The sequence below is a fragment of the Sus scrofa genome, chromosome Y, assembly GCF_000003025.6.
Source record: "Sus scrofa isolate TJ Tabasco breed Duroc chromosome Y, Sscrofa11.1, whole genome shotgun sequence".
Lineage (NCBI taxonomy): Eukaryota > Metazoa > Chordata > Mammalia > Artiodactyla > Suidae > Sus > Sus scrofa.
The window spans coordinates 4617656-4641253 of record NC_010462.3 but is presented as its reverse complement, the minus strand read 5'-3'; the positions used below and the strand labels follow the sequence as shown (position 1 = coordinate 4641253).

The following is a 23598-nucleotide window of genomic DNA, read 5'->3' as shown; positions in this document are numbered from 1 at the left end:
CAAGACCCCGGGCTGCCCTGTGGGGCCTGGTGCGGCCCCAACACACAGACACAGTCGGGTCAAGAGCAGCAGCTGCACATTGTACAGGAAGGGCTTACCAGCCTGGGCCAACACCGCTCCTCGGGCCCTTGGCCCGAGTCTGGGCATCTGGATTTTCCGGAGGGTTTCCACCATCCCTGACTGGGAAGAATGGCTTCCACGCCTCGACTGTTTGTGCAAACAATGTGGTTTATGCTGCGCCCCCTGTTCCTCCCAGGGGTGCAGGATGCCAAGGGGGCAGGCCCGCAGAGCCACCCTGGGCACCAGGCTCTGCTGAGTTTCCTGGTGGAGGACGGTTTGCACGCGCCCCTAGAGCTTGTTCCTGGGGCCGTCAGCAGGTCCTGTGTGATTCCACCAGGAGGCGACGTCTGGAAGCTCTGGGTCTCTCCCGGGTGACTCTGCCCTCTGCGGGTTTTGCTTTGCATCTTGTTGTCAGAAGAAGTCTGAGCTGTGTGTTCACCTGTACGCTGAGCCCTCCTCCCGGGAAGAGCTGAAGCCGGGCGAGGTCCCCTGGCCCCCACACCACGTCCTGGGGCTGTGGCCAGAAGGAGCCCAGGTGGGGTCAGGGTGCGGGGGGGAGGTGCTCCCTGAAGTGTTTGCAAACTTGGTACCCGAGTGCTGCAAACCTTAAGAGCCACGCTTCTCGTGAGACGGGTTTTCTCACTACCAGCGAGGGAACATTTCCCAGGACTCAGATGACTACTTCTGAATTAGCAAAACACAAAAATACATCTCCTTTTTAAAGGTACGCACCAGAATGAAACGGAAACTGCTGTTTGGCCTCTCCGGTGTGGGCATCCCAGATTATTGTTGTCTGCGCTCCGCAAAAAAACAAAGAAAAGAAAACAACGTTAGTAACTTTTCTTGGGGAGTGTTTTCTCCAGAAAAATGTATCCTACAAGCAAACGCAGGGGGCCCCTCTCTTCTCTCAACCCAGCACTACCCAATGAATAGCACGCAGGCCACAAAGGAAGTTGAAACTTTTCAGTAAGCACACACACACACACATACACACACACACAGGAAAAAAAGGTAGAACTACTTTTAACGGTTGTTTCTTTCAGTCCGATGTAGCCAAAATATTAACATTTCAACATGACATCAACACAGGACTACCAGTGCGATACTGGACATTCTTTTTGTCCGTGTCTTTAGAATCCACGGTGTGTTTGGCGTGTGAGAATCCAGACGGTCACATTTATAAACCTGGCCACACGTGGTGGGGGTTACTGCCCTGGACCCAGCAGCCCTGAGACTCAGAAAAGGACCAATCCTGGTGGGAATCTGCCCAACCATGAAACTGTACGGGTGCAGATCTAAACACGTTTTCGTAACCCGTCCAAAAGAAAAGCTGCAGAAATGGGTACTTCTGAAAAGTCCCATGACCTGGGGGCACGGGATACAGTGCAGCACTTGGGTTACACTGGGGTGTGGCACTGATTGACTGGTCCACCTATAAAGAGGAAAAAAAAGATCTCCGCCACGGGGGGCATGGGGGGGGCAGGGGGACAAAGCAAATCACAGACGCTTAAGAAGCTCCTGCTGGGAGGCCTTTAGGGAAGCAGCCAGGGGGAGCTCAGTGAAAAGCATTACAACTCAGTCTTTTTTTTTTTTCTTTTAAAATGGCCACTCCTGCAGCAGAGGGAAGGTGCAGGGCCAGGAACTGAATCTGAGCAGCAGCGGCGACCCACGTGGCACGCTTTAACTCCCTGAGCCTGGCTGGGGAACCGAACCCGCATCTCCTTAGCGACCCGAGAAGCTGTGGTCAGATTCTCAACCCGCTGTGCCACGGAAGGAACTCCCAGAATTGAGTGTTAATCAACAGGAATTTTCCACTACACTGGAACCTTTACACGCCCCCGCGCCCCCACCCCTGCAAAGATCTGCCAGGCAAAGGACATATAAACTCTTCCACAATTCTGATACAGTTTCACACGCTACATCCGTATCTGTTTCAATTTGCTGATGTTATACATTGACTATCCACTGGATAGGAGCTCCCCTAGTGGCTCAGTGGGTTAAGAAGCTGACTAGTATCCATGAGGATGCAGGTTCGATCCCTGGCCTTGCTCAGCGGGTTAAGGCTCTGGCGTTGCCATGAGCTGTGGTGTAGGTCGCAGGTGCACCTCGAAGCCTGCGTTGCTGTGGCTGCGGTGTAGGCTGGCAGGTGTACCTCCGATTTGACTGCTAGCCTGGGAACTTCCATATGCCACAGGAGCAGCCCGAAAAGATTAAAAAAAAAAAAAGCAAAGAATATACTCCAGCCAAAAAAGCATTCGTGATACGAAAGCTCTTCAGAATCTGAAATACACTTTAGCCACTTTGGGCTAAGCATGCACTGAAGGTCAAAGCCAGCATCTCTACATTACATTTCCTCCCCCTGAGAATATACTGCTTTTGAAACCTGACTATTACGCACTGGCTGACTACTAATCACGGCAGACGGTGTCTGCTGCAGAGACGGCTAGCACCCCGAATGTGCAGTTCACGAACTGTCCCGTGCACTGCCTGGTGGGGTCAAAAGATAATCAGGCAGCAGATCCAAAACGGATATAAAAACAGCCCCCGGGGTGGGGGCAGGGAGGAGCCGAGGATGCAAAGAATTCTTTGGAGTGTGTGGAGGTTCAAGGGCAGGAGTTCCTGGCCATGGGGCGGGAGTTCCAACCCTTTCCCGACTCTATACCAAGGTGTCCCCAAGGCCAAGTGGTGAGGCTCTCGAGGGCTCCATGCTCCTGTCCGTGAAAAAGGACAGAGCCCTCCAGGGAGTCCCTCTCACCTTGGGAGCATCACAGGGGCCAACGCAGGCAGTAGTTATCACCTGCACAAATCTTTAAAATAGTTCAGTCAGCAGCATGGATGACCAGCCTTCCAGAAGACCAAGTTCCATGTGTGTGTGTGTGTGTGCGTGTGTGTGTGTGAGTGTGATGTCTGAACTGTAATGTCGCTGGGAAAATTCAGTGGTAGCTGTAGGAGAACCTTTAGCGCATCAACCACAGAAGCTCAGCTTTCTCATGTGAGACATGAGGTTGCCAAGGTTGAACAAAAGGTTTGCTAGCATCAACGACAGAGAGAGAGAGAGAGAGAGAGAGAGATGAAGAATGATAATTCACTGCCCTAGTCGGTGACCCTACTGTCGTGCAGGGGCAGCAAACCTTTCCTGTCAAGGCCCAAAGAGAGAATATTTCAGGCTTTGAGGACCACACGGTGTCTGTTACAACTCGTCCGTCCGCTGTTGTAGCAGGAAAGCCGCCACGGACTATTTGGAGCCAATGGGTGGGGCTGCAGGCCAAGAAAACGTTACTTACAAAAACAGCTGATGGGCCAGATTTGACCTGCGGGCCAGGGCTTATCAAACGCAACGATGACTATTCCGAGAGCGTGACAATGCTTACAGGTCACCTCTATCATGTTCTAAGCATTTTTAGAACCTGAATGGACAGACAGTAGTGACTTTACAATCATCCTGAAGTCATTATGCAAATGCGAAGCCTTCTGGAGACCAGGCCAGAGCACTGCACGCAGGCATGGTTTCTAGCTGTAGAGCCATACACTGATGTGAGAACGGGGCTGTTTTTTCCTTCTTCACTTCTTTCTTTCCTTCTGTCTTTTTAGGGCCGAACCCACGGCACATGGAGGTTCCCAGGCTAGGGGTCCAATCGGAGTTTTGGCTGGCGGCGTAACCCACAGCCACAGCCACGCCGGATCTGAGCTGCATCTGCGACCTACACCACAGCTCAGGGCAACGCTGGATCCTTAACCCACGGAGCGAGGCCAGGGATCGAACCTGGGTCCTCATGGATGCTACTCAGATTCGTTTCCGCTGAGCCACGATGGGAACTCCTCCTTCTTCGGTTCTTGATAACGCTTCTTTTCCAAAGCTGTTTGGAATGACTTAGAATTCCTGCCGAGTTTTGGGGGCGGCATAACCATTCACGCAGGGGCTCTAGGGGTCATGATTCCATTTCTGTCCTGACAGCTAAGGAGACAGAAACCCAGACAGGGTAGGGGGGGTGCTGGAATTAGTGGAGTCAGAGCCAGGATGGCATCTACACCTGCGGACCTTTCACCCAGTGTCCCTTCACCCCATAAGGGCTCCCAGATGCGCCTGGGTGATCACAGCCACTCAGACTTACTGCCGTCACACCCACCAGGCAACCTGGTCTGGGCACAGAGTGGATTCTAGGTCTGCTCCGCGGGCTGCCATGAGCACGCGCCCTCGTACGAGCGTCTGCCTTCCTTCCTCCTGCTCTCAGGGACCCTGCGGTCTAGAGACAGAAGCAACGATTCTCGAGGGAGGGGAACAAGCCTGGTGGGCAAAACTGCTGGTCAGAGTTTACGCAGAGGGCACGCCACACCAGTGGGCTCCTTGAAGCAGTGGATAAATGCAATCTGGGGATTGCTTCTTTCTCCCACTGAATACGAACCTCCAAACACATGGGGGGAAGCTTTGCAGGAAGGTCTGTGGCTACAGTGCATGAGAGATGACGGGAGGTCGGACAAAACCCACACAAACAAACAACCCCGAGACAAGTCCTTCAGATTTCTTCCGGGGAGGCAGCAGAAGTCTCGGAATTCAAAGAAACCCTGAAGTTATCGGACATTAAACCTAAAGGAGCATCCGCGGAGCACAGAGACGTCTTTCACGCAAACACTCACTTTGTCGACGCCAGCACTCAAAATGTAATTCCCCTTCTTGTTCCACTTCAAGGCAAAGATGGGGCCTTTATGTTGGCCTAAGGTGCTGGCCAGGTTACCTGGTATGTAAAAAAACAAAGCACAGCAAGCATGGTGACCTCCAAGTCCCGGGCTGCTCCCTGGATGATGACAAACCACAGCACCTCTCGGCCGATCCCCGAGCCGGGGGAGGCAGAACTTACCATCTTCCGTCCATATCCTGGCAAAACCGTCATAGGAACCTGTAGCCAACAGTGTCCCATCACTCTGCGGGCCAGAGAGAAACACACAGCAACAAGGACAGCTTAGTGGGGGCAGCTCTGAAAAGGGAGCCTCTCACGTAGGCGGGGCCCGGACCCGTCTGACGTCAGTCACCAGTTTCCGGGGAAGGGCCTCGCCAGGTACGGCAGGTGTGCCGGCCGACCTCAGCCGCCGCTGCCCTTCCGTGAGCACGGAGGACAGAACGGGCTCCCCGGTAAGAGCATCAAGGAGAGGAGGGGGCGAGGAAAGCACATCGCAACCCCTCCCCACCTACGACATCCATAGCAACACCTACGAGAAGGTATCGTGAGGCTTTTGGAGACTGAGATGAGCTTTTAAAGACTTTTGCAGAGAGGGAGGACTGGACTCTGTGACGAAGTGACAGAATAGGCAGGAACAGGTCATTAAAGAGCGACAAAGCCGCAAGGAGCCGAAGGCTGCGTGTGTCTCTGATACACACGCGCGAGACCCCAGGGCTGGAGGATCAGGACAGGCTCCCCGACAGGACCTCCAGATTCCTCCCGAGCACCCAGCTAGGGGCCGCCCAGGGCGAAGAAACAGAGGCCGGCCCCCGGGGTGGGGGACCGAGCACATGGCCCCCTCCTGGCGTCCGTGTAGCCCGTTCCATCCCGCAGCCCTCCCGTGGCTGCGGGCGGGCTTTGCAGACGTGAAGTGAGCGTCCGGGGCGGGGGAGGCGGCTTACGTTCCAGTCCAGCGAGGTCACGTCTTTGTTGCTGGGGACGTCGTGGCCGCCCTCTCGTATGCAGTGCCTCAACACTAGCTGGGTGGAGCCCCCGTTGCTGTTTTCGTTGAGGTTCCATATCCTCGCGGTGGAATCTCCGGATCTGCGCAAGGAACACACGCAGCCCTTGGCGTCTTAACTCCCCCCTCCCCCCCCCGCCCCGCAGCGCGTCCCTTCCCGGTCCCGGCTCAGCAATTTGAAAGGTCCCCGAGCTGCTCCCCAACCCGCGGGAAGTGGCGGAGGGACGGCTTCTCCGCAGTCAGCGGCACCGGAGCCCAGGCCCCGGGCTGCACGCGGCGGGCAGAGGCCACACGCACGGGAGCAGAGGAGCGCGCGTCCCCTCCGGCCGCCCAGGCGCCCTGACCCCGGGCAGCCCCGCCGGCCGGCCTTACCCGGAAGCCAGGAGGTCACTGACGGGGTTCCAGGCACAAATGAACACCTCAGACTCGTGGCCCCGAAGGACCGTGGCTTTGTTGGGTGGAATCTCCACGTCCCCATCGATTTCCATTGGCTTTGAATGATTATCTGTCTCGGGAAACAGAGACGCGTGGCTGACGGACACCAGAGAAACCCACCCGCGGGGCCCCTGAGTTCTAGAAACGACTTCTTTGGCTGCGCCAGGTCACGTCACTTCTGATGATGACAACTAAATCATGGCTTTTATGTAATTTAGCAAATATGCTACCTTTCTTTACACTCTCCAAATTTAACAGAAGAACACAAACCAGTATTTCTTCTTTATAACTAGGGCCAGGCTCATATCTACCAACAACCAGAACGAGACTGGACAAAGCTGACCACAGCCAGCTGGCTCTTGAGTGGAGGCGCCTTCTCGATAGGACAAGACTTTTTATCTGGAGGGTGGTGGACACGAGCCATGATAAATGCCACCTGGGAGAGGCTCACCCTGCAAAGTGGCTGTTTTCCCCCAAGTGGCACAAGAAAAAAATTTCTTTTTTTTTTCCTTTGGACTTTTTAGGGCTGCACCCACAGCATATGGAGGTGCCCAGGCCTAGGGGTCCAATCGGAGCTGTATCCGCCGGCCTACACCACAGCCACAGCAACGCAGGATCCGAGCCAGGTCTTCGACCTATACCACAGCGCATGACAGCACTGGATCTTTAACCCACTGAGTGAGGCCAGGGATTGAACCTGCAACCTCACGGCTCCTAGTCGATTTGTTTTTGCTGCGCCACAACGGGAACTCCCAAGAAAAAAAATCCCTGAACGTCAGGATGAAGTTTTATGTCAGACTGCATTCTGGCCACGACCTGCCTTGCGGCAAATTGGGAGCAAGGACCAGGCGGGACCAGGTTTCCAGAACAAAGTAAAAGTCAAAACCACCAAATGATGTGTGTGTGGTGGGGGGCGGGGGCGGCAGTCAGCCCGCGGATGAAAAGTAACCCCCAGGGATCCCTGAAACGGAGGCTCTCAGTCTGTGAGCCGCCAGTGCACTTTAAGGCGTTGCACCTGCCGCCTGGTAGCCACACGCCATAGGAGTTTCCTAAGATCGAAAAGACACAGGTGCAATTTGGAAGCCTGCAAAATTCCTGTCCTGGCAGACAAACGCAGTTCTCGAAGCTCCCCAATTCAAGTTACTTTCTGGGGTGAAAGACTAAGAAAACAAGGACATGTATCTTCCCGTTTTCTTTATTTTTGGAATCCTGAGTGATGTAGTCCATGGGAGTGGACAGCCCATACACGACCTGTGCTTCCAGACACCTGTTCTGTTCTTCTCCTTTCTCTGCCCCATCGCTTTGGACCTTGATAACAGTGACTACGGGCCCTGCTGGTGGGAGGTCTTTTCATTCAACACTCGACAGATGGCCTCTAAGCCATCCTGCTGTAACATAATCCGCATCGCAGCCCGCCCCGGCTTCGGCTTCCTGCTCAACGCTGTAGCCGCCCCTCTACCCTACCAGAGAGGCCTGGAAGAACGCCTTCCCTGGGCCCATGGATGATGACCCAGGCGGCACGGCTGCTCGGAGAGCGATGACTTTCAAACAAGGCAGAACACACATGCATGCATAACACATGGGCTCACACCGCAGACACACACACACAAACTCTTTGCACGTATACTCCCGAGCACTTTGGGAGTTTAAAAGCAGTTTACCGTGTCTGGGTAAACACGGTAGCCTCTCCTTTATTTGCCGCATACTTTTGGGCACTAAGCAAACGGGGACCCTCTGGCAGGCCCCAAAGAAGCACCTGCTGTCTGAGCCCGGGGCCCTCTCAGAGACCATGAGCTCTGAGTGTCACATCACATCTGACTGCCAGGCTGGAGGATGCGGCGGGGCCTCCACCGACAATCCTTTCCTTTCCGGCCCATCATCACAAGGAAGAAAACTGCCTTTCACGCTACATGAGCTCTCAGGACACCTCTCCTGAAGCTGAGCGAACGTGGGTAAAAAACACATGTCTAAGGATGTCGATGCCAAACCCTCCTGGCGGCAGAGGAGGCAAACCCTGGACACCCACCCCAGCAACCGCGCAGGAGGCGGGGCCTCGAAGCAGCGCGGACCTGTCTGGACGGAGAACAGAGGGAAGCCACCGAGAGCGAGGCTCCGGAGCCGGCACTCACTTATCGCGTGCGCTCCGTTCTCCTCGCCGTTCACCGTGGCCTCGCCGTTCTTTGGTGGATTCTGCTGGGAAACAGCCGCCGCGGCTGCCGGGGCCGCCGGTGCCGCCGTGGCTGCTGCCGCTGCCGCCGCTGCCGCCGCCGCTGCGCTGGCCTGCTGCTGTGCCAGCTTCTCCCGGAAGGCCTGCTGCCGCGTCTGCACCACGTCGGGCATCACCGCGTCGATCAGGGACAGGGACTCTATGGGGCGGCCGTCGAACACCGTGCCGTCCTGGGGACCGAGCCCGGCACAGCGTCAGCTCCTGCACAGGGCTCCCGGCCGGGCTCCGCCCTCCCACCCGACAGGTGCGGCCGGGGACGGGATGAGAGCGACTCGGAGCTGCCTCGGGGGATGCTGCCCCCGGTCGGGAGTCCCGAGGATCCCAAGCCAGCTGCCGGGATCCCAGGTGGGCAGCGCGGTGGGAGCGGCGAGGGTGAGCACCCACGGAGGACCGGGTGTAATCGCTGCCCCCAGGTGGGGCCCGAAGTTTGGGTCAACACCAACCACTGCTGTAGGGGCCCGGGAACCCTTCCACTCAACTTCACCAGGAGAGGGCCACCCTGAGGCAGGGGTTCTCAAAAGGGGGTGTGTGTGGGGGTAATTCTACCCCTCTGGGGACATGTGGCAAGGTCTGGAAACATTTGGGGTTGTCACACCTGGGCTTCTAGGGATGCTGCTCCCCATCCCACAGAGCTCAGGACAGCCGGGACAGAGAAGGATCTGGCCCCCAAGTGTCGAGACTGCCCTGCCCAAGGCAAGAAAGCCTGCCTGGGGCCCGTGATAAGTGTGGCGCCACTCCCCTTTCATGTGACAGAGGTCTCTCTTTGGACACCTCAGGCCCAGGAGAGTTCCCTGCCCCTCGCAGGGTTGGATTCCTGACACACCTGCCCCCCGTAATAAACACGCTGCCACCTGAAGGGACTCCCTGGGCTCAGGGAGCAGACCCACACGTATGCACTATCCTCCCAACAGCACGGCTGAGCTCCCATTCCTGTTTTTGGAACTTCCTTTGAATCTCTGGTTTCTATCAACAAGGAAAACGGGACAGGGTTCTCTCCTTAGAAAAGACGCCAAATGTTAGAGTCACATGAAACTTGGTGCCTCTCGGTCGCGTCTGCTGGATGGGCAAACATGTTTTCGCCCGACTCCCCATAAGTTAGGAAGACCTGAGGACCTGAGGTTCAGCTGTGTGGTGTCGCAGTGAAACATCGCCCCAGCTGACCACTAGTTACTCTATAAAATGTGAAATAATGAAACAATATAAAACAACAGAGAACATGGGAAAAAGACAGTCACCTCACCCCCTGGCTACGGCCATGGAGGGGCCAGTGCTGACCGGCTGGTCAGCCAGCTTCTATGTCACCCCCGTCTTCACATACTCACACCCCACGTGGACGACGATTTTGTAAAAGGTAGTGACTGCCCAGAGTCACAGAGCATCTCCCAGCTTCCACTTTAAAAGCAAGCTGCCTCGTTTTTCACGGCTGGAAACGTACGTGACAAATGTGATACTCTTTCTTTCTCTTTTTTTTTTTTTGGTCTTTTTGCCTTTTCTAGGGCCGCTCCCACGGCGTATGGAGGTTCCCAGGCTAGGGGTCCAATCAGACCGTAGCCGCCGGCCTACGCCGCAGCCACAGCAACACGGGATCCGAGCCGCATCTGTGACCTACACCACAGCTCACGGCAACGCCGGATCCTTAACCCACTGAGCAAGGCCAGAGATTGAACCCGCAACCTCATGGTTTCTAGTCAGATTCGTTAACCAGTGAGCCAGGACGGGAACTTCGACGCTCTTTCATCCTTCTTGGGACATGTGGGATTTTGAACTGCCAAGGGCGGGTAGGTATGGGGGCTTCTCAAATGGACGCCATGGAAACCGGGGGCAGGGAAATCCAACTGCAGCAGCATCATACAATCTGAGAGCTGGGGGGACCTCTGGGGTCTTGTACCGCCAGCCCCACGCTGATGTGTTTTGTAGACAGACCCTAGAGGGGCCTCAAGTTGCCGGTGGAAGATCGCGGGCATCCCATGTGAGAAAAGGAAAGAGGAGACTGCCTGTTGTCAGGCAAGAAAGAGCAAAGGGTAGGAAGACACTCGGGTGTTTTCAGAGAGGCGGGGCTGTGGGCGATGGCAGAGGAATCCACGTGACAGAACCCAAGCTATGGGACTTCTGCTTAAAAGCTAAGCGGAAAGTGGACTTAAACGCCGTGAATATGACAGACCTGGAAGGAGAACATTAGTTCAGAGGAAGAGGGGATGGAGCAGGCTGTGGAGGGATTCAGGCAGATGGGCCCCAAGGCTGCTGTGGCCCTGGAAGGGGCTGCTGGAGGGTCCGGCGACCCTGGGATGGGTGCTGGTAAAGAGGGGGGCGTGGGCACGGGGCAAGTCGGCTGTGCAGAAGAACATGGGGACGCTGGGGAAGCCCAGCCAGCCCGACCACGGAGGGAGAAACGGGGTGAAGGAGCAAGGGGTCAAGAGAGCAGGGACCCAGATGCACATGCAAGGAGGCCAGGGGCACCACAGGGAGCCCGGGCATCCTCACAGGACCATCCTGAGGGCAAAGCAGTACAGGAGGGAGGGGAGCTCGAATAAGCCATTGACACAGGGACAGAGAGTTCCCTGGGGGCTTGTGGGGCTAAAGATCGGTGGCTGCTGTGGCAGGGTTCCATCTCTGGCTTGGGAATTTCCGAATGCTATGGGTGTGGCCAAAAAAAGGGGGGGGGGGAGGATAACACTGGTCCAAGTACCCAGTGTCCCAATCCACAAAGAGGAAGGGGACACAAACATATCAGAACAACTTAAAGTTTAATTACTGTTCCCCCTTCCCCCCTTCCCCCCAGCAGCTGTTCAATGAGCACAGTAATGAAACCATCCTTGAAATGCTCCTGAACACAAGAGGCGTCCTCTCTCCTCCCTGACTGTCTGGTTGCACCGTGACATGGACCACAGATTCTAAGCAAACGTTTCACAGGGTCCCTCTTCAACCCACCTGCTTGAAGGAATTGAGGCGGGAGAGCATTTTCTGCGCATGTGCAAAGGCCACACCGCCCTGAGGTACCGCTGGCCCTTGAACAACACGGGTTGGACCTGCACACGTTTGCTACAGGCGGATTTTTTCCAATATCTGCACTACTATGTTCACTCTCCTTGGATGCGGAAAAGTCCGCGTATGCGGAAAAATCCGCGGATGCGGAGTAATCCGCTCAAGCTTAAGGTCGAATACAGGATCTGAACACCTCGGGTTTGGCATCCACGGCAGCTCCTGGACCCAAACTCTCTGGATGCCCAGGAACGACTGTATAAAGCGCCTGCAAATTTGCTGAGTGGTTTTCAGATCTGGCAAAGTACCGTGTAACTGTGACCATCAGTCAACAGCCGGTGATGTGCGCATGGATATGGAAGACACAACCGTCTAAGCGGCCTCGGAGGCTTGCGCCTTGGGTGTCACTGACCCGCGTCCCCCAAGCGGATCAGGTGTTAACAGCGAGGGAGAGGAAAGCGCTTCCCCGGCTCTCCCATGCTCCCCGGGCCTGCGCGGCGTGGGCGCTGACCGCCCGCCCCGGGTGCACGTACCTCGTTGATGCTGATCTCGGCCTCCACATACTGCAGCCCCTTCTGCAGGATGGAGATGAGGGCAGCCGGCGGCACTAGCGTCCCATTGATGTTGGACTGGCTGATGTGGCTCTCGATACCGAACGTGAAGGCCGAGTGGGAAAAACCTGCAGCAAGACAGAGGGGCCCGGGTTCCGTGAGCCCTGGGCTGGGGGCGGAGGGATCAGCCACCGAGACCCGAAGGCGCCACCACCGACTTCAGACGCACTTCATTAGCAGGGAGACTTGTCTGTAGGACCCAGGGTGCTGCCCTGGGCCGTCGCGGGCAGGGTCAGGCAGAGAGAGGGAGCGATGGAGAGCGCGGCAGGCGTGTGTGCTCGCACGCCGGCGAGAAACAGCGGGAGAGCCTTTATTCACAGCACAACAGAGGCTGGAGTCTGCGCGGGTTAAATGTTACAGAAATCAGACTCCCGGCTTTCGACCTGGGTTTGCAGGGCTCCTTCCAGACGCTTATGCTTCTGTCTGTTGTTTTACCAAAACACTGGGCATGTCCCCTTGGCTAAGCGATGCTGGGGAATTAGAAAGAGGGGAGACTCTTCCCTCGGGAATCCTCAGCTACTGCCTCTGTAAGCAGCTGCGGCTAACACAGATCGCAGAGACCGTGGGGATGGAGGTGCTTGAATGAAAACACTGGGAGCCAAGTCAAGGTGGTGACAGGGTGTAGAAGCAATGCCTGTTTCAAGGAAACGAGGTCGTACGGGGTGAGACAGGAGGCGCTGGGGGTTCACGGGGTGGGGGTGGGGGTGTCTGCTCTGTCAGACCCTCACCTGCGGGGGTCCTGGGAATCCTGCACCCAAGGCGTCCCTTCTATGAGCACCCACCCATCCTACGTACTGGGGGGCTGAGCGGCACACTGCCTCCCACACTCAGTTCCTAGGAGGCCACCTTCATCAGCCAAGGAGGCAGCTGGCGCCCCCTCCCCCGCTTCGTCCCAATCACCATCCTGCCCCGTTACCAAAAGAGCCGGACTGTGCAATAAACGCAGCGCTCTCCAGAGAGGAATGTTCCTCCCCCGGAGAGGCTTTCGGCCCGCGGTCACTTCCCTCCCCTTCTCTCGCTCCACTCCTCCTCCTCACCCACCTCCCGCCCACTCCCCTGGCCCGGTTATTAAGAATAGGCAGAATATGCAGTTGATGGACGTCATGTCAAGAGCAGGGTCGTAGCCGCTGTGAATTCCTGTATATTCTTCTTCCAGACTGTAACCATGGACGTTAGACTGCACAGAGGGGCGCCCCCTACAGGGCCCCTCGGGAAGGGCAGGAGCAAAGGCCCTTTACATTCAGCCTCATCTTTTCCTTCGAACTTGTTCTCTCTCTGCCCTCCTTTCCCCCCGCCCACTCCTGCCACAACAGAACCAGTGACCCTATGCCCTGGGTCTCTGCCACCCCACAGAGAAGCTCATCCCCAAGCTTTTCTCCCTCGGTCTCCAGCAAGGGGCAGAGTAGAAAAATCCCAGGCTAGTGATGCAGCAGGACCATCTCACGGACTCCTCCGTATCCACTCTGGGCCACAGTGGAGCCTTCTCTCCTAGGAATTCTTCCCGGTGACAACCCCACTCACCTGGTTCCTACCATCTCTTCCCCTCATGTCTCCACCCGCGGATGGGACAGAGCACAGCACCGCAGGCCCTGTCTTATCCTGGGATCTCCCAGAGGTCTAGGGCAGGCCTACACCCACTGCAGTAATAACAATAAGCCCAACACCAGGCAGCCGGTACTCGGCACCCACTCACGACCAGGCTCTGCTCTAGGAACTCCCTTCGAATTCAGTGCAGCCTCTTGTAACCCGTGCAGTCAACCCCTGCCCTCTGCTCCCTTTTACAGACCGGAGCCCCTGATTGCTCGAGGGTACTGAACCTAGCCACTAGCTCCGCATTCGGGCAGCAGGACACCACTCTGAGCCCACCGCAAACTCCACCTGGAAACATCTACAGAGTTCCACGAGCACGGCTTTGACTGCCGACCAGGTTCCTGACGAACACATCTCAGTGACTGACAGCAACTGTGGGAGAGAATCAAGCTCCTGGGCTCTGTCTTGGGCCACTCAGGCAGCCACAACAAGACACCACGGACCAGGGAGTGCAAGCAGCATGTTCGCCAGTTCTGGAGGCTGGGAAGTGCAAGATCAAGGCAAACTGAGCGACTGGCGGGAGCCCACACTTCCTGGCCCACAGACATGGTCTTTTCCCCATAACTGCACGTGGTGGAGAGCTCCCTGTCTGCCCCCCGCCTTTTTAGGGCCGCACCAGTGGCATATACAAGTTCCCGGAGTAGGGGTGGAATCGGAGCTGCAGCTGCCGGCCTAGGCCACAGCCACGCCGGATCCGAGCTGCATCTGTGACCTACACCCCCACTCATGGCAACCCCGGATCCTTAACCCACTCAGCGAGGCCAGGGATCACACCTGCATCCTCAGGGACACGAGTCGGGTTCTTATCCCACTGAACCACAACGGGAACTCCCCCGGGGCCTCGTTTACAAGGGCCCCAATCGCACGCATGAGGGCCTCCTCCCTCCAAAAGGCTCCACCTCCGCATCTCACATTGGGGATTACGGTTCGCCGTGTGCATTTTCTGGGGGGAAGGGGAGGCGAAATGCAGTCCACAGCAGCATGTTTCTTTCACGCCCCCAGCCACTCATTTACTCCCCAGAACGACACTGGGCCGTGGAAGTGCTACTCGAGGTGCACAAGATACAGTAAATCCTGACTACGTTTCCACCTTCAACCAAACCTGTGTGTCCAATATCTCAATCCTCACAGCAGCTGTTCAGAGGTGGTGTATTTGTGTGTGTGCTTGTTTTTTTTTGTGGGTTTTTTAGCAGCACCGGCAGCATGCGAAAGTTGCTGGGCCAGGGTTTGAACCCGCACCACAGCAGCAACCTGGGCCACTGCAGTGATAACACTGGGTACTTAACCCAGGGAGCCACAGGGGAATTCCCAGAGTGGGTGTTTTTCTTTTGCACACGCGCAGGGCGAGTGTCAGAGAAGCAGGACAACCTGTCCAAGGTTCGTACATACGATGAGAGGTTGAGCTGGCATCTCAGCTCTTGACGATGAGGTGCCAGGGTTCACCTTTTCACCTCGCTCATGCTAAGACCTGACCCACAGGAAGCAAAGCTCTTCACTGCTCTGCGTGGATGCCGTGTCCACGCCCAGCTAGACCACTGGTGCTCTCAGCAACAGCAACCACAGGGGCAGCACAGGCAGCTTGCAAAGAACAGGGTGCAAACCTGCTTCTAACCCAGGGCTTGAACATGTTCTCAATGTCTTTCTTTTTCTTTATTTGGGGGGGGGTTAAAGGCTAAGTATACAGTTTGGATGCATAACTTTCTCTCTCCACGTGATTCTGCTCTTCGATGCAGATTCCATTTCTAGAACATGCGGATGACAATCCTCAGGGAAGGACTGTTGAAAGGAGGGGGTGCAGCCGTGAAGACGAATGGCGGATGTGGGAGCCTGAGGCTTCTGCAAAGAGGAGGGCTGAAAGCAGTCGGCTAGAAGGAATGCCCCGCTCGCTGAGCAAAACGATGACTCAGCAGGATAAAGCTCTACAGGGGAACCAACCGGGACCTGAACAACTGACTGACAGCTGGAAGGCTGGCATCTCCAGAAGGGATGCGCCTCCCCAGGCCTGGTCCAGTCTCCAGCACCCTTGCCCCCCAATCCCAGTCCAGGGCTAAGGAGCATGTGCCTTTGCAGCCTGCCAGAGTGCTGCAACTGCTGTGCCTTTAGGCCTCCGCAGCTTTCTGTGCACCCCTCCCTCTGCTCAACAAGACATCAGCAGGACCAAAGAATGGAAGGTCAGCGACAGAAATGCTCACGTCTGGCTCAAGGGCAGGTGTGGGAAGGTGTTAAAGGGGAGCAGGATACAGAGTTCAGTGATACCTTCCAAAGCAACCTACCAATTTAATGTGATTCCTATCAAGTCACCCATGACATTTCCCACAGAACTAGAACAGAGAATCCTGAAATTTACATGGAACCATAAAATAGCCAGAATTGCCAAAGGAATCCTAGGGAAGAAGAACGAAGCTGGAGGCATAACCCTCCCAAATGGCAGACAATACAACAAAGCTACAATAATCAAAACAGCATGGTATCGGCACAAAAACAGACATACAGATGGACGAGACAGAATAGAGAGCCCAGAAATGAACCCACACACCTTCGACAGAGGAAACAAGAACATCTAATGGGGAAAACGACAGTCTCTTCAGCAGGGAGCAAAAGCAGGTCGGGAAAGTAGGCCAGTCACATGCAAATCAATCAAGTTAGAACCCACTCTCGCACCAGACACAAAAATCAACTCACGATGGCTTAAAGACTTAAATACAAGACATGACACCATAAAACTCCTAGAAGAGACCATTCCCTGACATAAATTGTACCAAGGTTTTCTTAGATCAGTGTCCAAATGTAATAGAAATAAAAGCAAATAAACACATGGAGCCTAATCAAACTTATAATCTCTTGCACAACAAAGGAAACCACAAACAAAATGAAAAGACAACCTATGATATGGGAGAAGATATTTGCAAATGATGCATCTGACAAGGAATTCATTTCCAAAATATAAAAAACAGCTCACACAGCTCAATAACAAAAAACCAAACAACCCAATGGAAAACAATGGGCAGAAGACCTAAATAGACATTTCTCCAAGGAAGACATGCAAATGGCCAGCAGGCCCATGAAAAGATGTTCAACATCGCTAATTATTAGAGAAACGCAAATCAAAACTACAATGAGGTACCACCTCACACTAGTCCGAATGGCCATCATCAAAAAGTCTACAGATAACAGATGCTGGAGAAGGTGTGAAGAAAAGGGAACCCTTCTGCATGGTTAGAGTGAATGGAAACTGGTGTGACCGCTGTGGAGAACAGTATGAGCGTTCCTTAGAAAACTAAAAGTAGAGTTGCCATGTGACCCCACAATCCCGCTCCTGGGCATATAACCAGACAAAACTACAAATCAAAAAGATACATGCACCCCAGTGTTCACAGCAGCACAATTTACAATAGCCAAGACATGGAAGCAACCTAAATGTCTATTCAAGGAGGAATGGATAACGAAGATGCAATCTACATATACAATGGAATATTACTCAGCCATGAAAAGAATGAAGTAATACCATTTGCAGCAACAAGGAGGGACCTAGAGATGATCAGACCCAAGAGCAGTCAGACAGAGAAAGACACACACCGTCTAATATCACTCATATGTAGAATCTACAGTATGACACAAATGAACTTATCTACAAAACAGAAACAGATTCATAGACTTAGAGAACAAAACTATGGTTTCCAAAGGGGAAAGGCAGGGGGAAGGGATAAATTGGGAAAATGGGATTAAAAGCTATGCACTACAATATATCAAACAGATGAACAAGGATTTACCGTATAGCACAAGGAACTGGAATAATAATGGAACAGGATAAAAAAGAATGTCAACATATATACCGACGTGTCATCAAATCACTTTGCTGTACACGTGAAACTACAATATTGTAAAGCACCTAGACGTCAATAAAAACAAGATATGTTTCAAAAAATTTAAAAAAAGGCCTCGAAGGGTAAAATCCTTTCCATCTGGGGTGAAAGGTGCTCTCGTCTCGTGAGAGAGGAGAGCAGCAAGTGCATGAATGTGCCTCCAACTAGGCAATAAAAATAGATTTACAACAAACCAAATACATGCTTTGTTTCTTGCAAAGCCACTAAACCACAGCCCTTTCACAAACGGCTTCACACACCATTTGAGCTGTGCAGCGAACCATCCTGCCCGGTTCATGTTGGCCTGATGCATCAGCAAAACCTGCTAAATGATCCCTCCCTGACCCTCCAAACAGTGCTTATTCAGCAGATCATGTCCTACTCCGGCCGCAGGGCCGTTCGTTGGTTCTGCATTTTCAGCTGGAACAAATACCAAGGGCACCGAACTGAGGTATTCAACACAGACGCTTATACTAAGTATTTAATGGACTTGATACTTGAAATACTGACAGCCACCCCAAGCCAGTGGGCTCGCTATGAAAACTGTCTAGGTCGGGGACAGGCAAGCTGGGGCTCACACCGCCTGTGTGAAAATAAAGTCTGTGTTTTCTTTTTGTTTTTTTTCTTTTTAGGGTCGCACCGGCAGCCTATGGAAGTCCCCAGCTAGGGGTTGAAGTGGAGCTGCAGCTGCCAGCCTCCGTCACAGCCACTGCCACGCGGGATCTGAGCCACGTCTCCTGCAGCTCACAGCAACGCTGCATCCGTAACCCGCTGAGTGAGGCTATGATGGAACCTGCATCCTCATGGATCCTAGTCGGGTTCATTACCGCTGAGCCATAACGGGAACTCCTACACATTCCTTTTCTTATATTATCTTTCAAGAGACTGGATATAGTCCCTGTGCTGTCTGATAGGATCTTGCTGTTGTGCAAATAAAGTTTTGGTGGAATACAGCCATGCTCACGGGTTGATGTGCTGTCTGTGGCTTTTTCCACACTGCAAAGGCAAAGCTGAGTACGGCCCATAAAGTCAAAGATATGTACCACATGCTCCTTTACAGGAAAAGTGTGCCAATCTGATCTTAAACACATGCACACACGCACCCCCCCCAAAGATACACACACTTAACGTGAGCAAAAATTTACTCCACAATTATATCTGTAGGTAAATCGAAAATTCTTCCCACAACACATTCCCGGCTGTGTACCAGGCCACAGCAAATCTGCTGGCACCTTGGGCTCCTCGGCTTCCAGAACAGCGAGAAACCCATGTTTATCTTTCCTAAGCCACTCCCTGGAGGTATTTTTGTTCCAGCAGCTGAAGACTCTAAAACGCTCTGCTTCTACTCTGTCTGAAGCAAGGGCAGTAACAGCAGCGCCTGGCATTTCCTGAGCGCTCCCTCTGTGCCAGGCAGCAGCACCCAAGCTCTACAGGTGCTATTCAGTGGAGCATGACACCATCACAGCAGCTCTGCTGATTCGCCACCAGGAGCCTGGTACTCACCCTCCTCAAAAGCAGCCTAGGGCTCACAGGCCTGGGCATGGCCCTTGACCCTCTCACTCTGTGTTCAGCCTGGGCCAACTCTCACCGCCTCACCTCGGTGCCGTTGCTGTAGTCTGGACTCTTGGTCTAGAACAGCGGTTTGTGGTTCTTCAAGTGAGAGGGACTTTGGGCTCCAGAGGAAGACACTGGGCAGAATCTGGAATTTATTTATTCTTTTTTTTTTTTTGGTTTTTTTGTTTGTTTGTTTGTTTGTTTGTTTGTTTTTGTCTTTTTGCTATTTCTTGGGCCGCTCCTACGGCATATGGAGGTTCCCAGGCTAGGGGTCGAATCGGAGCTGTAGCTGCCGGCCTACAGCAGAGCCACAGCAACGTGGGATCCAAGTGGCGTTTGCGACCTACACCACAGCTCACGGCAACACTGGATCGTTAACCCACTGAGCAAGGGCAGGGACCGAACCCGCAACCTCATGGTTCCTAGTCGGATTCGTTAACCACTGCGCCACGACGGGAACTCCTGGAATTTATTTAATTATGTATTTGCTTTTTTAGGGCTGCACCTGCAGCACATGGAAGTTCCCAGGCTAGGGGTTGAACTGGAGCTGCAGCTGCCAGCCTACACTGCAGCCACAGCCACGCCAGATCTGAGCCACATCTGTGACCTCCACCTCAGCTCACAGCAACGCCGGATCCTTAACCCACTGAGCGAGGGCAGGGATCGAATCCGCATCCTCATGGATCACTAGTTGGGTTCAAAACCCACTGAGCCACAACAGGAACTCCTAGAAATACTTTTGCCTGTCACAGGGCGTTTATACGTGGGGCTACTGGCACCTGGTTCACGGAGGCTGCTCAGGATGGCTCTCCAAGCCAAAGAAGGACCCGGTGCCCGGTGCGGACAGTGGGAGGCTGACGCACCCTGCCGCTCAATTCCCCGGGCAGCAGCACTGCCCCTGCTCAGTCCCCACGGCCACCGCCAGGCATCCTTCCTCCACGGAAGCCGTCCGGGCCCGGCCCTGTGCGGAGCACAGGGCAGCTCTCCCCGCGTGCCCGCTCACCTCGGGGCTCCTCAGCAGACTGAGGCTCCTCGAAGGCAGAAGCCCACCTTGATGGACTTTAGAACACAGAGCACGCTCTCCGCACAGCCGCTGGGGCTCGAGGTGGATTGACACAACGGCCAAGAGACGGGGAGAGGCGGCTATGAAGGAAGGGTGATGAGAAAGAGCATGAGGAGTTCCCATCGTGGCGCAGTGGTTAACGAATCCAACTAGGAACCATGAGGTTGCGGGTTCGATCCCTGGCCTTGCTCGGTGGGTTAAGGATCTGGCGTTGCCGTAAGCTGTGGTGTATGTCACAGGAGCAACCCTAGAAAAGGCAAAAAGGCCCCCCCCCCAAAAAAAAAAAAAAAGGTGCATGAAACTGAGGCCTCATTATTTTCAGAATAAAAGACCGCAGGAAGGACAGGAACAAAGGATTGAGGTACAATGGCCCAAGAGAAGGAAAACAGCTTTTAGACGAAAATGATGGTCACACAAGGAACAGTCTTAGAACACCAAAGATGGCCTGGTAGCGTTAAACAACAATCACATTATTTAAGAAGAATTATTTATTTATTTATTTTTGCTTTTCTAGGGCTGCACCCGTGGCATATGGAGGTTCCCAGGCTAGGGGTCTAATCAGAGCTGTAGCTGCCAGCCTACACCACAGCCACAGCAATGCCAGATCCGAGCCGTGTCTGAGACCTACACCACAGTTCACGGTAACGCAGGATCCTTAACCCACTGAGTGAGGTCAGGGATCAGACCTGCATCCTCATGGATGCCAGTGAGGTTCGTTACCCCTGAGCCACAAAGTGAAACGCATATTAAAAGCAGACGGTCTACACCTATAACTGAATCACTTTGCTGAGCAGCAGAAATTAACACAACAGTAAACCGACTACACTTCAATTAAAAAAAAAAAAAAATCCCTCTTACAGATGCAGGAACTTGAGTCACAGAGCCGTTAAGAGATTCCCTGACAGCAAAAGGCCAGCGAGTGGCCATCAGAGCAAGTGCATGCTCTGAACCCACACACCACAGACTGCTGAAACGTGTTCGGAAACCTCTAAATGATTCCACATGGCAGCACTCTTCAAAAGGAGGAAAATCATCTCATCAGGTAACACCATTTATATGTCAATTTCCAACAAAATACGTTGCAAATGAGGTCTACATTTTGAAAACTTAGCTAAATGGTTTCCGTGTGAAAAAGCAAACGGTGAACTGTATAAAGAGACCTGTGTCAGGAACAAGGGACAGCAAACAAACAGGAGCAGAGGCGGTGGTGGAGGAGACAAGAGCAGAGGCGGTGGTGGAGTTTGGTGCGGGTTCCTTTTGCTGATGGAGAGGGCACTTCGCCAGGTGCCCGAGGCCGAGCCGGCCCTCACCTGCCTCCATGACCAACGAGCAGGTGGAATGAGGGGGCCTCCGAGGTCCCTTTCCAGTCTCAAAGTCTACATCGAGGAAAGAATGACCTCACTGTCTCAGTCAAACCCACAGGATTTTATCTTACTGTAAATGATTTTTATTTTTTCCATGATTGCTGGTTTACAGTGTTCTGTCAGTTTTCTACTGTACAGCCCAGTGACCCAGTCACACATACATACATACATTCTTTTTCTCACATGATCCTCCATCCTGCTCCATCATGAGGGACTGGATACAGTTCCCGGTGCTACACAGCAGGATCGCATTGCTTATCCACTTAAATACAATAGCTTGCATATATTAACCCAGATTCTGAGTCTGACCCACTCCCTTCCCCTCTCCCTTGGCAACCACAAGTCTGTTCTCCAAGTCCGTGAGTTTCTTTTCTGTGGAAAGGTTCATTTGTGCCTTATACTAGATTCTAGATAGAAGTGATAGCATATGGTATTTGTCCTTCTCTTTCTGACATTTCACTTCGTAGGAGAGTCTCTTGTTCCACCCATGTTGCTGCAAATAGCACTATTTTGTTCTTTTTTTTTTTTTTTTTTAAAGATGTGGCATTTTATTTTATCTTATTTGTCTTTTTGCTATTTCTTGGGCCGCTCCCGCGGCATATGGAGGTTCCCAGGCTAGGGGTCGAATCAGAGCTGTAGCTGCCAGCCTACGCCAGAGCCACAGCAACGCGGGATCTGAGCCGCGTCTGTGACCTACACCACAGCTCACGGCAACGCCGGATCATTAATCCACTGAGCAAGGGCAGGGACCGAACTCGCAACCTCATGGTTCCTAGTTGGATCATTAACCACTGCGCCATGACAGGAACTCCCTATTTTGTTCTTTTTGATGGCTGAGTAGTATTCCCTCGTGTATATACATCACATCTTATTCCATTCATCTGACGATGGACATTTAGGTTGTTTCCATGTCTTGGCTATTGTGAATATGCTTCAGTGAACATATGGGTGCATATGCTGTTTCAAGGGAAGTTTTGTCTGGATATATGCCCCAAAGAGGGACTGCTGGGTCACATGGTAGTTCTGTATTTAGTTTTCTGAGGCACCTCCACCCTGTTTTCCATAGTGGTTGTAAGACACACAAGATCTTAACTCATGGAGGTGAGTGAGTGACGACACAGAACGATTAAGGCCCCTGAAAGAAGAATCTGTCATTTACAATTCCCGCAGCAAGGGGCCTCGCCATGCCCCCAGGGCCTCAGAAACCTTATCCTGTGCACGGTCAGAATGCTGAGAAATAGAGAGAAGGGAACGGAGACGATGTCTTTACAAGGTGGCAGGAGTGCCAGGCAGGCACGCCCCCTGCCGGACAGGAACTGAAGACACAGATGCTCGAGCGCGCGGCTGGCGGGTTTGGGATGTGGTTTCCGTGCACCCGCCAAAGCTGCCTTGTGAGAGAGACAGGTCACCCACTCTGGCCACCGGTCCAGCTCGACGATTCATGAATGCCAAGCTGCCCCTGGCCAACGCACTCATCCAGTCCACCTGGCTATGGAGAAGGGATTGGACAACGGCGTCATTCTGAACCCAAGACGGTGGACTGCTGGTGTCCACGCAGCACTTCCTTGGCTCTGGAGCATCCCCGTGCTGGCGAAGCCAGTGCAGCATCTCCTGTGCTTCCTGGATCATAAAGGTTTCCTTCCCCCAGAGAACTGCCGCTGCCTGGACAGCTGCCCGCTTTCCTTTCCAGGTGGGGACAGGGTGACTCAGGGTGGGGGCGGGGAGGGTACCAATAAAAATAAAGATGGAAGGGAGGCCGGGAGTGGTGATGTGGTAGCTGGATCAAATGAATCAAACAGGAGAACACACACACACACACACACACATACACACGCACGCGTGCGCGCACACACGATAGAAGCTGCAAACAGAAAAGGCGGAAGAATAAGGAATCGCGCTCTCATTTTTGCGAGGCTCATTTATCATCGGCTCACTTCTCTTTGGAAGGGATGGATTAGTCTCACCCGAGGATTACATTTTCTGCCCGAGGAGCAGTTCCTAACCGGAACCTCCAGGTTCATCCACGGGAAAAAGCACCCACGCGTGCTGAGGTTCTTTCGGATCGCGGCGTCTGCATCACTGCACACATTCTGATCCACTTAACATTTCCATGTGTTTATCTTAAAAAAAGAAACATCCTCAAGACCCAGCCCTTGCCTTCTGCCCTCATTCTCTG

The 23598-nt window shown here is 53.6% G+C and overlaps 1 protein-coding gene across 2 annotated transcripts in view; it reads right to left on the bottom strand.

Moving 5' to 3' along the window:
- LOC100624648 (F-box-like/WD repeat-containing protein TBL1X) overlaps positions 1–23598 on the bottom strand; it is an 83907-nt gene that overhangs the window by 25055 nt on the left and 35254 nt on the right. For both annotated transcript variants that reach the window (XM_021080987.1, XM_003360224.5), the window contains 7 exons: positions 11911–12056; positions 8301–8568; positions 6109–6241; positions 5678–5819; positions 4917–4980; positions 4696–4793; positions 793–853 (listed from right to left, as the gene is read on the bottom strand). In XM_021080987.1, the coding sequence (XP_020936646.1) occupies positions 793–853; positions 4696–4793; positions 4917–4980; positions 5678–5819; positions 6109–6241; positions 8301–8568; positions 11911–12056 (912 nt within the window). The remainder of the gene's footprint in view (positions 1–792; positions 854–4695; positions 4794–4916; positions 4981–5677; positions 5820–6108; positions 6242–8300; positions 8569–11910; positions 12057–23598) is intronic.